This window comes from Acomys russatus, chromosome 26, assembly GCF_903995435.1.
Source record: "Acomys russatus chromosome 26, mAcoRus1.1, whole genome shotgun sequence".
NCBI classification, from domain to species: domain Eukaryota; kingdom Metazoa; phylum Chordata; class Mammalia; order Rodentia; family Muridae; genus Acomys; species Acomys russatus.
In genome coordinates, this window is record NC_067162.1 from 30,464,422 (window position 1) to 30,480,610 (window position 16,189).

Consider the following 16,189-nt stretch of genomic DNA (forward strand, 5'->3'; position numbering starts at 1 on the left):
CTGTAGTTACACCGGAAGGCTGCTTGCCTAGTATACATGAAGTACTGGGTTTAATCTCCAGAACAGCATAAAGTGAGCAAGGCAGCACAGCCTAAAGTCCCAGCATCCAGGAGGCGGAGGCAGGAAGATCAGAAGGTCAAGATCATCCTTGGATGCACAGTGAGCCTGAGAATAGACTAAGATACAAAACAAACAAACAAACAAACAAACAAAAAACCTGCATATTAAAAAAAAAGAAGTAGCTATGTACAATAAGCACATGAAAAGATGCCCAGCCTCACTGGTCACCATGAACACAAACAAGCAGGCATGTCCATCAGCAGACGAATGGATAAGCAAAATATGTCTTTCTGTATGCCTAGCTCGATACTAACTAGCTAGCCAGACTGTAAGATATTACTCAAGTCACAAAACGGAATGAAGCTCAGATTCGTGCCACAATATAGCCTTTGAACCATTTTTACACAAAAAACAAGTCAGATGCCATAGAACTAATATTGTAGCATTCCGTTTATATAAAACTACCAAAAATAGATAAATTCATAAATACAGAATGTAATCAGAGACTGGGAGAAAGAGGGAAATGTTGAGGTTTTTGTTTTGGGGTTTGTTTGTTTGCTTGTTCTGTTTGGGTTTGGGTTGTTGTTGCTGTTGCTGTTGTTTTGAGGCACGGTCTCATTATGTAGTCCTGGCTGGCCTAGAACTCATATTTATCCACCCACTTGCTTCTGTCTCCTGAGTGCTGGGATTAAAAGTGTGTGCCACCACACTCTGATTGGAAATAATTATTTAATGGGATAATTGAAACGTCTTAGAAATAGATAGTGGCAAAGCCTATCCAACATTGCAACCCTAAGTAATACCACTAAATCACGCATTTAAAAAGGATTAATGAGCCAGGCACAGTGGCACACGGCCTTTAATTCTAGCACTCAGGAGGCAGAGACAGGCAAATCTCTTGTAAATTCAAGGTCATCCTAATCTACACAGGACAGCCAGAGCCACATAGTAAGATTCTGTCTTGAAAGAAGCAAAAAAGGCCGGGTGTGGTGGGGCATGCCTTTAATCCCAGCACTCGGGAGGCAGAGGCAGGCAGATCGCTGTGAGTTCGAGGCCAGCCTGGTCTACAGGTAAGTTCAGGACAGCCAGGGCTACACAGAGAACCCCTGTCTCAAAAAACAAACAAACAAACAAAAAAAGAAAAAAGCAGCAAAAAAATTAGCCAGGTTAGCTGGGCGCGGTGACGCATACCTTTAATCCCTGCACTTGGGAGGCAGAGGTAGGTGGATTCCTGTGAGTTTGAGGCTAGCACAGTCTACAAAGTGAGTCCAGGACAGCCAAGGACACACACAAAGAAGCCCTGTCTCAAAACCCCACCTCTAAAATCAAAAAAGAAAAACTAGCCAGGCATGGCGGTGCACTGCCTCTGCACTAAGGAGGGGGGGGACAGATCTGAGTCTGAGACCCTCCTAGTCTAAAGAGCAATCTCTAGGATGACCAGGGCTACACAGAGAAACTCTCTTGAGAGAAGGAAAGGGAGGGAGGGAGGGAGGGAGGGAGGGAAGGAAGGAGAAAGGAAGGAAGGAGGAAAGGAGGGAGGGAGGGAGGGAAGAAGGAAGGAAGGAAGGAGGGAGGGAGGAAGGAAGGAAGGGTGGGTATATAAAGGGCACATTTTATGTTGAAGGTTTTTTAGCACACAGAGTCACACCCTTTTAGCTGAACCAGATAGCATGAGTCTCAGCTGGCTTTTCCTGATAAGACAAGGGCCTTGGCTGGCACAGAGCTCAATGGAAAGCACCAGAGCAGCCTGTCCTCTGGCCTTGTGTCAGAGCCAGAACTAAGAAGCCCCTCTCTGCCTGCACAGAGCAACACTGACTCTCAATTTTGGCTCAGAGGGAAAATGGATTTTTTTTTTTTTATTCTGTGTAGCTTTGGCTGTCCTGGATTCACTTTATAGATCAGACTGGCCTTGAACTCACAATGATCCTCCTGCCTCTCGCTCCCTGAGTACTGAGATTAAAAGTGTGCGCTACCATGCCTGGCAGGAAGGTGGATTTTATGGGCCGCCAAATCTATGGGTACCTTAAATAATGACTGCATAAGGTATAGGAACCAATGCATTTGGTTACCAGACTTCAAGACTGTAGACTTAAAATTGCAATCAATGGGATAGCTCTGTAGGATGTAAATGAGAGAGAGAAAAGTCTGGGTTTGGTGGTGCACATCTTTGATCCCAGAGGACACAGAGGCAGATAGATGGTTCAAGGCTGGTCTGCTCTATAATAGGACTTCCAAGACAGCCAGAGCTACACAGAGAACCCCTATCTTGGGGGGAGGGGGAGAAGGCAGGGAGACCCAGATACCAAGGAGCTCCAGGGACCTCACCTGGCAGTTCCATCTTGATATCTAACACTTCAGCCACAGCTCATCAGGCTGCCAATCTTGTTTCTCTCAGAACTTGCCCCAGATAAAAGAAACCACCAGACTCGAGCAGAGCAACTCTAGGACAGTAGCTACAGAACGGTCCCTGGAAAACCTTTCAGGCAAGAAGACACCAACTAACATTTAGGTCTGAGATGAGAGCTAGTTTTGGTACGGGGGACTTTACTTCATAGTCTGATGAGCCCACTTAGAACCACAGAGCATCGCGCACCAGCTACTACTAGGCGCATTTTCATCCTCCAGCAACCACAGCCCATAGCCAGGAAGCCGCTGCAGCTCACTTAGAGGCGGGGCATGACAGGCCCCAGCACTATTCAGGGAAAAACTAAGGCAAAAAGGCCTTGAGTCAAGACGTGTTCCCATAGAGAAAGGTAGATCAGGAAACCCTGGGGCATTCTCTGCCACTGACACCCGGGGAATATCCAAGCAAGCTGCACCTAGGCTACTCGGTCTGGGCTCCTTCTAAAGGGACCAACACTCTCAAAAACAAGTCTTGACTTTCCAGATCCTGCCACACTAAAAACCAAACACACTACCCTCAAGCAGAGGGAGGAGCCGCTGGGATCTCAGTGTACAGTGAGGGTTCCCACCGAAGCCTGCAAGTGGTCGCTCGGGACTTGAACTTCTCTAGCTCTGAGGAATCTTGGAATGAGGGCGCAGCCATGTGTAAACCCGAAGACTGTGCTGAAGTGCTCAGCAAACCCTCTTAGCCCTAGAGCACTTGCTTTCTCAGCCAGGCCTGGTTTACCAGCCCTAGATCCCAGCTATTAAAGGAGACCGAGGCAGGAAAAGCACAAATTCGAAGCTGACTGGACTATGGAATAAATTCAAAGGCATCCTAGGCAACTTAGAGTCTGTCTTCAAATAAAGTTTTGCCAGGCATGGTGATGCACACCTTTAATCCCAGCACTCCAGAGGCAGAGGCAGGCAGAAGTCTGAGTTCTAGGCCAGCCTTGCCTACAGAGTGAGTTCCAGGACAGCCTGGGCTACACACAGAGAAACCCTTCTTCAAAAAACAAATAGGCCAAACCTGTAATCCCAGCACTAAAGGAGGCAGGGGCAGGTGAATCTCTGTGAGTTCGAGACCAGCCTGGTCTACAAAGCAAAACCCTATCTCAAAAAACAAAAAATAAACCCCTCCAAAAACAGAAAGAAAGGCAGACAGACAAACTATGGGTAAAGGGCTACAATTCATTTGACATAGTGTTTGTCTAGCATGCAGCAAGGCCTGGCTTCAATCTCCAGCACAACATAATTTAGATGTGGCCGCACGTACCTATCACCCATCGACTCAATTCTCAGTTATACAGTGACTATGAGGAAACTCTGGAATACATGAAACCTCTTCTCAAAAACAAAAGCTGGAAAGATAGCTCAGCAGTTAAGAGTGCTAGCTGCTTTCCAGAGGACTTACACTACATTCGTAGCACCCATGTGAGGCAGTTCACAGCTGCCTATAATCCAGCTCACTGGTCTCTCACCCCGTCTGTCCTCCATGGATAGACACACACACATACACATATACACAGACTCACACAGTACACATAATAAATAATAGTAATGACAATTATATATACATATTATATGTGCTTGTGTATCAGTGGTAGAGCCTAGCATACACAAGGCCCAGGGTCAGATCTCTAGCATTAGAAAAATTAAATACTGCTTTGCTTGTTTGTTTGTTTTAGACAAGGTCTCACAGCCGAGCATGGTGGCGCATGCCTTTAATCCCAGCACTTGGGAGACAGAGGCAGGTGGATCACTGTGAGTTCGAGGCCAGCCTGGTCTACAAATTGAGTCCAGGACAGCCAATGCTACACAGAGAATCCCTGTCTCAAAAAACTTAAAAAAAAAAGAAAAAAAGAAAGCAGGCTGAAAAGGCCATGGAGAACAGCCAGTAAGCAGCATTCCTCTGTGGCCTCTGTGTCAGTTCCTGCCTCCAGGTTCCTGCTCTGCTTGAGTTCCTGCTCTTCCTTCAATGATAAACAGTGATGTGGAAGCCTAAGCCAAATAAAAACCTTTCCTTCTGAAGTTGCGTTGGTCATGGTGTTTCATCATAGCACTGATAACCCTAACTAGTTAGGAATGACAAATGTCAGGGCTCAAATACACCTTTACACCCTGAACATCCAGGGCAAACACTGATAATAGCATTCATTTTAGGTCAAAGAGAGCCCCAGATTTTTTTTTCTCAATTCACAGTATATCAGGCAGTTGAAATTCTCAACCCTCAGGGCAGAGGTGATTGGAAGATGAGAAGTAGACAGCAGAGCTTGGAACTTGCTACATGGACCAGGCTGGCCTTGAACTTGAACTCACAGAGACCCTCTTTTTTTTGCCTCCCAAGTACTGGGATTAAAGATTTGTGTCAGGCTGGAGAGATGGCTCAGAGGGTAAGAGCACTGACTGCTCTCCCAGGGGTCCTGAGTTCAATTCCCAACAACCGCATGGTGGCTCACAACCATCTACAATGTGATCTGATGCCCTTTTCTGGCCTGCAGTGAACATGCACGCCATAAAAATGGCTCAGTGGGTAAAGGTACTCACTGCCAAAACTGAAGACCTGAGTTCAATCCGAGGGCCCACTCAGCAGAAGAAAAAGAAAGAACAGGACCAACTCTTATAGGTTGCCCTCTGACATCCACATGTGCATCAAGGCACATGGATACCACCCCCTGCCAATAAAATATGATTTTTTTAATTAAAAAAAAAAAGTATCCCAGCTGGGAGTGGTGGTGCACTCCTTTAATCCCAGCACTTGAGAGGCAGAGGCAGGTGGATCACTGTAAATTTAAGGCCAGCCTGGTCTACAAAATGAGTCCAGTACGGCCAAAGCTACACAGAGAAACCTTGTCTCTCAAAAAAACAAAACAACAACAACAACAACAAAAAGGATCCCTTCTCCTTATCCTGAGTTCCTAATTGGATATAGACGGCAAACTGTAATGAGTCAGGAGTCCACACCCACCCCCAGAAAAGTGGACTCCAGCTTTCTCAATCCATGGCAGAGCTATATCCCAAGGCATATGCCAGCCTCAGCATAGCCATGAGGAGCCAGAGCCCAACATTCCGTATCTCCAGAAGTAGCACAGTGGTTGGTACTTGAGGAAAGATGCAGCCTAAAGCTCAGCAGCCATTTGTAACTCTACCAGCTTTGAGGCAGTCAGGGAGAACAGGACTCCACTGCTGGCACCTACTTGCCTTGAGCAAGGATAGTACTTACTCCTCAGGGCAGAACAGGGTAAGACAGCCCACACATAAGCACAGCGCATCAATAGCACTGAACCATGCACAGAGACCAGAATCGAGAGGGGGACCTTGAATGAGAGGACCAAGAAGGTGACAAGTAAGATCTTAACAGAGTGACCCTCAGTCTCCATCAAACAGCAGCATAAGCAGAGAATCACTCCTCAGAGAAAGAGAAAGGACCGTGCTTGCTCTGAGGCCTGGCATAGTGGCGCATGCCTTTAATCCCAGCACTTGGGAGGCAGAGGCAGGTGGATCACTGTGAGTTTGAGGCCAGCCTGGTCCACAAAGCCAGTTCAGAACAGCCAAAGCTACACAGAGAAACCCTGTCTCAAAAAAAACCAAAAAAAAAAAAAAAAAAAAAAAAAAAAAAAAGGAAAAAAGAAAGAAGGGGGCAAAAAAGAAAGAAAGGAAGGAAGGAAGGAAGGAAAGAAAACCATTCTCCGGGTGAAGGACCTAAAGCCACTGGCCCACATGGACAAGACTCTCAGCAGAGGCCCGATGGACCAGACTGGCAGTGTCTTCTGCCCTAGCCAGAGTCTATACACACAACTGCCCTCAAAACAAAACATGAAATCCTTGGGCACAATATACATTTGGCCTCTACTTCCTCTAGCCAGGGCCCAAATTTTTCCAAACATGTCTCCCTGTCGGCCCCAGGCTAGCCTTGAAGCCCAGCTGAGTTCAAGCTTTTGATGTTCCTGCCTCTGCTCCATGAGTGCTAGGATTACCAGGATAATCTACTCTGCCCCGGGGCAGCCTACACATCTTTTTATGTGTTTTCTGCACAAAGCATCTGGTTCTCACTTTGTTCATCTTGAGCATCCCAGCTGCTCTTTCCACATTTCACCACCATCTCTTCTGTCTAGTGTCCCCTAAACTGATAGGTGTAGAAGGAAATCTAAGGCCTGGGCTAGCCCAGATAGGGTCCACATCATGGGCTAACAATTTCTATGCCCCTCTGAGGTCACATGCAGGGCTGTATCTCCCTCACCTCTCCATAGGCCTCCTGCTTGTGCTCCTGGAGGCCACCAAGGACAAAACCATCAATGCTCACTGTGCCGTATAGCATGACTAAGTGGATATGCTGCTATGCGACCTTCAGGGCCCTAGCTGAAGAGAACACCACCTAGTGCTCTAGCCTAAGTTTTCTGTTCTTGGGTAGAGCCACCCATCACATGTCAGGAGGCCTCCGCCACTACGATGATGTTACAGTCTATTTTGAGGGTCACACTGAAGCATCTGTCAGCCAAGACAGCCACACCCTCCATGTGTCATCACTAAAAGCTGGGGACACCCACAGGTCCATAAAGCCTGTCTGAGGAAATTGTTCAGGGACCCTCAACTGCAGGGCCTACTTAGCTTTCTGGAAAGATCAACACAGATGCCCCTTATCTCCTAGGGGCAGTCCTGGCAGGGCTTGAGACATTTCCTCACCCTAGCAGCCTTGCTCCCAAGTTTCACAGCTCTGATGACTTATCAAAATTTAGGTAAAGCCAATTGGTCCATGCCAAGTTCTTAGTTCCTCCTACAGAGCCCAAAAGCCCAGAACCCTGGAGTGCCGCTAATTACCCACAAGACTCACAGTAGGCAGTACCTACTGAAACTCTCAAGCTCCTACCCATCCCTCACTTTGGTGCCCAAGCTTTACCTCCTCTTTTCTTTTTTCTTTTTCAAGATAGGGTTTCTCTGTGTAGCCTTAGGTGTTCTGGACTCACTTTGTAGACCAGGCTAGCCTTGAACTCACAGAGATCTGCCTGCCTCTGCCTCCCTGGTGCTGGGATTTAAAGGCACCACCACCACCCGGCTGATCTGAAGGGTTTATAGACTTGTTTTGTTTTTCATCCTGACTGTACCAGATACAGGTCTAGGACAGAGTCTAGGACAGCCAAGGCTACACAGAGAAACCCTGTCTCGAAAAAGAAAATAAATAAATAAATAAACAAACCTTCATATCAGGGTTTATATGGCACTTGGGAGGCATAGGCAGCCAGACTGTCACTTCTTTGAAGCTGGTTGAGCTACTAAGCAATAACACCATTCTGTGAGGGGCTGGAGAGAGAGCTCAGCAGCTAAGAGGATGGATGCTCCTCCAGAGAAACAGAGTGTAGTTCCCAGCACCCATGACAGACCCGTTACAACCATCTGTAATGCCAGGCCCAGGGGATCTGTCATCACATTCTGGCAACCTCAAACACTATGCTCACAGGCACATACCCAAACACAGACACACACATATGCAAGTAAGTAAAAACATAAAATCTAAAATAACTTTCCGTAAAACCAAACCAGACTAGCTTAGTGTTTTCTTGTTTGTTTGTTTGTTTGTTTGTTTAGAGACAGGGTTTCTCTGTGTAGCACTGGCTATCCAGGACTCACTTTGTAGACCAGCCGGGCCTCAAACTCACAGAGATCTGTCTGCCTCTGCCTCCTGAGTGCTGGGATTAAAGGCATGCGCCACCACGCCCAGCTCTGATGAACCATGACAATAAAATTGGATTCATAAATACCTTAAGAATACACAACTCAGACTGGAGAAATAGGTCAGTGGTTAAGAGCACTGTCTGCTCTTCCAGAGGTCATGAGTTCAATTCCCAGCAACGACATGGTGGCTCACAACCATCTATAATGTGATCATATGCCCTCTTCTGCTCTGCAGGTGTATATTCAGGCAGAGCACTTTATACATAATAATAAATAAAATCTTAAAAAAAAAAAAAAAAAGCCAGGTGTGGTAGTGCACATCTTTAATCTCAGTACTCCAGAGACAGAGGCAGGCAGATTGCTATGAGTTCAAGGCCAGCCTGGTCTACAAAGTGAGTCTAGGACAGCCAAGGCTACACAGAGAAACACTGTTTTGAAGAAAAAAAAAGAAAAGACAAGAGAAAAAAAGAGAGCACTGCTGGGCGTGGTGGCGCATGCCTTTAATCCCAGTACTCGGGAGGCAGAGGCAGGTGGATCGCTGTGAGTTCGAGGCCAGCCTGGTCTACAAAGTGAGTCCAGGATGGCCAAGGCTACACAGAGAAATCCTGTCTCAAAAAACCAAAAAAAAAAAAAAAAAAAAAAGAGAGCACTGTCTGTTCATTGAGAGGTCCTGAGTTCAATTCCCAGCAACTACATGGTGGGTCACAGCCATCTATAATGTGATCTGATGCCCTCTTCTGGCAGGCAGGCACACATGCAGAACATTGTGTACATAATAAATAACTAAATCTAAAAGAACAACACGCAACTCTAGAGAGTCAAGCCGAACACAAGGCACGCCCTGCTTCTCTAGCCTGTCAGTCCTGTCCCTGACTCTGTGATCCTGTAAGTATCCAACAGGATGATCCTTCACACTAAAGCAGAGAAGGAATGCAATAGCAGCCATAATGGGGAAGTCAGCAGCAGCTCAGCCTATGTCTGGGGTCAGGCAAGGGCACCTGACAGGTTGGGTTATTCCATTGCACATCCTAAGCCCTGCAGCTAGGGCAGGCCACCAAACATCTTGGACTCACCCACAGAACAAGTCTATCCTCATTTGCTCCAGTCATTTTCTAAAGATGCTGTGAGGCTCAAAAGAGACAACACAGCAAGGCTACAAAACCAATAGCTAAGCTGGGCGGTGGTGGGGCAGGCCTTTAATCCCAGCATTTGGGAGGCAGAGGCAGGAGGATTTCTGAGTTCGAGGCCAACCTGGTCTACAGAGTAAGTTCCAGGACATCCAAAGCTACACAGAAAAACCCTGTTTTGAAAACACCCCAAAAAAGGCCAGGCAGTGGTGGCGCATGCCTTTAACTCCAGCACTCGGGAGGCAGAGGCAAGGCGGATCACCATGAGTTCGAAGCCTGCCTGGTCTACAAAAGCACGTCCAGGACAACCAAGGCTATCACAGAGAAGCCCTGTCTCGAAACCCCAAAAACAAAAACAACAAAAGCAAACGATACTGTGTGGCTCATACCAACAGCTGGTTACATCTCAGCCACAAGAAGCCAGAAAGTAGCCATGAGGAGTCATATACCCTCCCATCTTAACACTTTAGCTGGCTGTCTACTGGAGCACTACAGACACACATGACCTTTATAAAATTGAGTCTTCTAGATCCACTCAACAGCTATAGTCAAAATGTGTAAAAACATTGAGAAGACATCACAGGGATGTAACTCAGTTGACAGAGTGCCTGCCTAGTCTGTCTGAAACGCTGGGTTAGATTCCCAACTATGTGCCTGTTATACTAGCTCTGGGGAGGTGAAGGCTGGAGGATCAGGACTTCTAGGTCATCCTTGGCCACATAAGAAGTTGTAAGTCGGCTTAGGTTACATGAAACTTTGTTTTTTAAAGAGGGGGAAAGGGCTGGAGAGAAGGCTCAGCTGTTAAAAGCTAGACTCACAACTTTAAATAAAGGGGGGTGGGGGCAGGGAGAATGCTGGGAAAAAGAAAGATACTCTTTGTTTTGTTGAGACAGCATCTCCAGCTGAAGAGCTGGCTGTCTTTCCTGAGGACCTGGGTTCAGTTCCCAGCACCCACATGGCAGCTCACAGTAACCACATGGTTAACCATATGGTAACTCCAGTTCCAGGGGATCTGACACCAGTGCACACTAAATAAAAGTGGGCGGGGAGGGAGGGGAGAGAGAGAGAGAGAAGAGAGACACTCACTGACGAAGCCCTGGTTGGTCTGGGACTTGCCAGGTAGACCAGTCTGGCTTCAAACTCAGAGATCCGCCTGGCTCGGCCTGCCAAGTGCTGTGATTAAAGGTGCAGGCCACCATGCCTGGCTTTCATCTTTTAAGACTTGCAGACAACACCTCAGTCATACAGTCTAAGACAGAGCTGTCTTCTGTGAGAGCCACTGAAATCTAAAAAGCCAGTTGAAGGAATCCAGGTCTCTAAGTTTAAACACCTCCCTTCTGAAACGGTACTCTTGTCTCTCACTAGTTCAGCCAATATCTACGGAAAAGGCCTCAGAGAAAAGATCCATTTTCCTCCCTACAAGTTTAAGAAATATACCCCTCAGTCTCCTTGGCAGTATCAGAATCCTGTACCAACATCTTTGTCAACACTGTAACTATTTTTGAGGTGTTTGTTTTAACAGGTCATTCTCATTGACACTGGCTTAAAGACACTAAATGTGTTTTATCAGATGGTAGAAAGAAAATTTAAAGATTTTGTCTTGGGTTTTTTGTTTTTTGTTTTCCCCTAGACAGGGTTTCTCTGTGTAACAGCCTTGGCTGTCCTGGACTCTGTAGACCATGCTGGCCTCAAACTCACAGATATCTGCCTGCCTCTGCCTCCCAAGTGCTGGGATTAAAGGCATGCGCCACCACACCCAGGCTAAAAATGTAAAGTTTAAAGTCTTCCAACAAATTTAAGTTTTTTTATCTGCAAGTGAAGAGGAGGGGAATGGAAGTTAAAGATGCACTAGCTTCCTGTGATTGAAATTCTAAAGCCGCTGGATTTTAAGCTTAAAGGCAGTTTAGATAATGACTGTACCCCACAGAGTGGTGAGGAAGAGACTCAAGCCCCAAGGTCTACCTAAGCCCACAGGATCCTCCAAGGTCGAGAAGTCACCTGGAGAGCAGGCAAGGCTCTGATCCCAAGAGTCCTGACCCAGACTCAGTCTTTGTTTTGTTTCTTGTTTTGCTTTGAGACAAGATCTGATGAACTACTCCTGGCTGTCCTAGAACTTACTGTGTAGACCAGGCTGGCCTGGAACTCAGAGGTCAGCCTGTCTCTGCCTCCCTAGTGTGAGGATTACAGGTGTGCATCGTCATGCTAAGTTCAGGCTTGGCTTCTAACCCTGGCATTTTACATACAACACAAGTGAGACAATTGTTAAGGGAGAAAATTTATCTGAAATGCTCAAAACTATACACCCAGATCCACATAACTGATTAAGAAACTTTGCAGGTGGTGGTGGTGGTGATCTCTGAGTTGGAGGCCAGCCTGGTCTACAGAAAAAGTTCCAGGTCAGGCAGGCTACACAGAGAAACTGTCTCTTAAAAAAAATAAATAAATAAAATAAAACAACAAAAAAGAAAGCTTGCCCTAAGATGGTTACAGTAACCTGTCTCATAGCCTGAACATCTGTTTTGTTACAATTACTAAGGGGAGGGGGACTGGGAGAATAAGGAAGATGACAAGGAAAAATGTCCCCTCTGATACCTTGTATCTGCTTTAGGTCACCTTAAAATAGGGAGTCTCCCTAATGCTGACTTTAATAAGATCTTCCTAAAGCTGGTCCAACTGGTGTTCAAGTCCCTGAACTGAAAAACAAGTTTATGAGCAGCAAGGTCACCTGACTCTGACCATGTGTACACTGTTTATCCAAATGGCGAGGGCCACCACAGCTTTGATGAATGCCGTGTAGACTCTACTATCCCTTTGAAGCTTACTGAGGCCTCTACATGACTAAAGGCCATAAAAGGGAACCTCAACCTCGAAAGGAGGGAAGTCACACACGCCACATGCTAGCAGGGGAAACCCCATTTGCCCTCCGAATTGTTAATGTAAACGTGTTACTTATACCTCTGATATGTGACTATCAATTACAATCTTAAAAAAAAAAAATAGTCCCCTCTGCCCTATCTACAACGTGCCTACTGCTATCAAGGGCCACTGTTAAGACCAGACCATGTCTACTCTACAGTCAAGTGGGTTAGCTGGCTACCATCAGTCACTGATATCAGTCAGGGACTTCAAACTGTGACAACAGGGGACACCAGCTCTGTGTTGAGGAGGAAAGGGCACAGTAAGGAAGGACTTACCCATCTCTTCCTTTGCTGACAATCTTCACTTCAAAATAGTAAACACCACAGGCAGCTGGGATGGGGTGAGTGGCTCGCACAGAGGCTGCATCTTTGTGATTTTTGCCATGACCTGATATAAGAAGGCAGAGAAGGAATGTCAACACCAGAAAATGCAAATGGTATCCTCCCATTTCTCTACGCCATGGTAACTTCAACCCTTCTTGGCCAGAGCAAGTTCTCAGACTGTCCAAGGAATAATAAGAAAACTGGTAGCCAAGCACGGTGGCGCACGCCTTTAATCCTGGCACTCGGGAGGCAGAGGCAGGTGGATCTCTGGTCTACAAAGTGAGTCCAGGACAACCAAGGCTACACAGAGAAACCCTGTCTTGAAATAAACAAAAGACAACTGAGTAAACACATTAGCCTCCTACCTTCAGTCATCTCCACCCCAGACCATCAGTCCTGACCAAGACACTGTCCTCTATAACAACAAAATAAGGTTACATTTAGGTGATAAAGGTGTGTGAGAGACACTGGATGCTGTTTTCTGTCTCTCCAGAATCCAAACAGCGCGGTTTGGAGCCCAGGGGAAGGAAGGGGCAGAAATGGAAGTCCCCACTACCAACAACTTATAGCACACAAGCCCCAGCCCAGTCCGGGATGACTGGCAGGCAGGCAGGCAGTCCAAGCACCTCCTGTGGCAATGTTACCACCTCTTTTTGCAAACACTGAAACTAAGCCGTTAGTAAAGGGCCTGGCTTAAGTTGGAGCCAGCTCAGGACAGTAGGGAGGCCCTAAAGTGGAAGGTCCTGCCCAACACTGGTTTTGGAAATTTTACTGTAGTTTTCTTGAAGTCGGATTTTTCAGGACAGAGCAAAGAAAGCAGGTAAACCCCGGCCTGAACAACCCCTCTACTCAGGACTTTCCGCTAGGCTAAGGCCCAACTCAGAGAACACAGGCGAACACAGGGACCTGATGGGCACAGCATCCCTGCAGACGCTCTGGACTTGTCTCCCAGCGGCCAGACCAGCTGATACCTTTGTAGTGGACACGGAGGTTTCCCTGGGAGAGGCCGATGTAGTTGTACTTGTCCTTGGGGCTCCAGGAGCGCGGCAGCGGCGTCTCATGCTGATTAACCGCAGGGTACAAGCGCTGCAGTCGCCGGCTCAGTTCCTGCTCCCCGGGTGACGGTAGCCCACCCCCGGCGTCCCCACCGGAGGAGTCCCCAGCCTGAGGATTCCCAGCTCCCGGGTCTGCCGTCGCCGCCGCCATCTTGGAGGGAGCTGCTATTGTGTCACTGGGGGCGGGGAGGAGTGCAACCAGATCTGCCTTGCTCAGCCAATGGCCGGTGAGCATCCCGGGGCCGCAGGGAAACTGAGTCCGAGTCCGGGCACCCTTTATTAAGCTTCACCATATTTTAGACTGCATGTCCCACAATACAGGGCGCTCTAGGAGCCGGCCAACACAGGATCCTGAAGAACTTCGGAAGATGTAGTTCATGACTGCTCACCCACAAGCCTGTACAACGGAAACTCCGAAACACTAAAAACTACCATTCCCGGCTGGTCAAATGGCTAGGCGTCGAAGCTCAACTCCCTTGTCCATGGTCTCAGTTTACTCTCCTGCCTCAGTTCCGTAGCTAATATCAAATCTGTTGCACAAACTGGTTCTGAGAACACACTATCCCCGGGTCTAAGAATAACTTTACTACTTGACGTCTCTCCAGAGTGCTCGTGGGGAGGGGGGCTTGGAGGCGTGGCGCAGCCGTGACCCCGCCCTCACCGCAGAGGCCTCTGGGGCTGGTTCCCATGGCAACAGACTGTACACTACCGCAACCGTGCTAGCTTGCTTCTGCTCTAAAGTCATGGCCAACCTCAAGACGCGTAACCACAGATTCTCCAAGTCAAGGTAGCACCTGGCCGGGCTGAGGGCGGGGAGAATTTAAGTACTTCCAGAGAGGCAAATGACACTGATCCGGCCCACTGCACCATCTGTTGGTTCTCTTTGGGCTAGAGCTCGAGCGCCACAGAATCAGTTGTAATAGAATTGAGGCTGACTCGTCAGTCCAGTAAGAACGTTACATGCTGCCAAAAGTACAGGCGTACTTTATCATTAGATACATGATCTTAGCTAAACACTGAAAAGCGAAGCGCCTGATCGTATGTAAAGCCCTCACCACAGCTCCTGTATATAAGAAGCATTCAGTATCTAATGACTGTTGTGTCCTGCCTTCTGCTCGTTTCCAGTAGTGGAGGGGCGAGAGAAGCGACTTCATCTCAACTCTAATCTTCCAAGGTCTGATGCCTTGATAGAAAAAGAAAGGCTTCGAATGCTGGGCTGTAGTGCACTCCTTTTATCCCAGCACTCAGGAGGCAGAAACAGATATAGGAGGATCTCTGAATTCGAAGCCAGCTGGTCTACAGAGCTAGGTACAGACAGCCAAGGATACACAGAGAAACGCTGTCTCAAAAAGAGAGAGAGAGAGGGAGAAAGGAGAGAGAGGGAAAGAAGGAGGGACAGAGGGAGGAGGGGGAGAGAGAGAGAGAGAATGGGAAAAGGCTACAAGCCAGGCATAGTAGCACACGCTTTTAATCCCAGCACTCGGGAGACAAAGGCAGGCATATCTCTCTATGAGTTCGAAGCCAGCCTGGTCTACAAAGCAAGGCCAGGATAGCCAGGACTACAAGAGAGACCCTGTCTCGAAAAACAAAACAAAACAAAACAAAACAAAACAAAAAAGCAACTTAACGGGCAGCCAGTCGATGGTGGCGCTCGCCTTTAATCCCAGAACTCAGGAGACAGAGGCAGATGGATTTCTGAGTTAGAAGCCAGCCTGGTCTACAAAGTGAGTCATGGACAGCAAGGGCCTGTCTCAAAAAACAAAATAAAACAAAAAAAATTTAAGATTCATTTATATATATAGTGCTATGCCTACAGAGGCCAGAAGAGGGCAACATATCACATTATAGATAGTTGTGAGCCACCATGTGGTTTGCTGGGAATTGAATTCAGGACCTCTGGAAGAGCAGTCACTGCTCTTAATCTCTGAGCCATCCCTCCAGCCCCCAAAAACAAAATTTTAAATAAGAAAAATAGGGAGCTGGACACTTGAACTTCAATTCTGAGATTTCTTCAGGATCCACTTTTCTCCCGCCTTCATCATAATTAACATCTGAATTACTCACCTCAGTCTATATAGTATTTTTGCTTATCTTACTCTTCTGCTGTTGTTGTTTTGTTTTGTTTTTTGAGACAGGGTTTCTCTGTGTAGCCTTAGCTGTCCTGGAACCAGCTCTGTAGATCAAGCTGGCCTTGAACTCACAGAGATCCACCTGCATCTGCCTCCCAAGTGCTGGGATTACAGGCATGTGCCACCACATCCTGGTGCTTATCTCACTCTTATTTAAACTTTACAAAACTATGAAGAGCAGAATAAGAATTGACTATTTCTTTAAGAGAAAACTAGGGGCTCAGAGGTTAGGAGCACTAACTATTCTTCCAGAGGTCCTGAGCTCAATTCCCAGAAACCACACAGTGGCTCATAACCATCTATAATGAGATCTGGTGCCCTCTTCTGGTGAGCAGGCATACATGAGAGAGAGAGAGAGAGAGAGAGAGAGAGAGAGAGAGAGAGAGAGAGAGAGAGAGAGAGAGAGAGAACACTAGGCTAAAGAAGGTTAAATTATTTGCTCAAAGCTGGTCCTTTTGAAACCCCAAATATCAGGTCCCCAAATTTTATCAGGCATTAAATGATTCGTTCATCTAGACTGTGCC

The 16,189-nt window shown here is 47.2% G+C and overlaps 1 protein-coding gene across 1 annotated transcript in view; it reads right to left on the reverse strand.

Moving 5' to 3' along the window:
• Window positions 1–14,028, reverse strand: part of Ranbp10 (RAN binding protein 10) — a 62,195-nt gene extending 48,167 nt beyond the window's left edge. Inside the window, exons 1-2 of the mRNA XM_051169249.1 lie at window positions 13,453–14,028; window positions 12,434–12,545 (exon numbers count right to left, since the gene is read on the reverse strand). Of these exons, the coding sequence (XP_051025206.1) occupies window positions 12,434–12,545; window positions 13,453–13,771 (431 nt within the window). The 5' untranslated portion in view covers window positions 13,772–14,028. The remainder of the gene's footprint in view (window positions 1–12,433; window positions 12,546–13,452) is intronic.
• Between the last annotated feature and the right edge of the window lie 2,161 nt (window positions 14,029–16,189).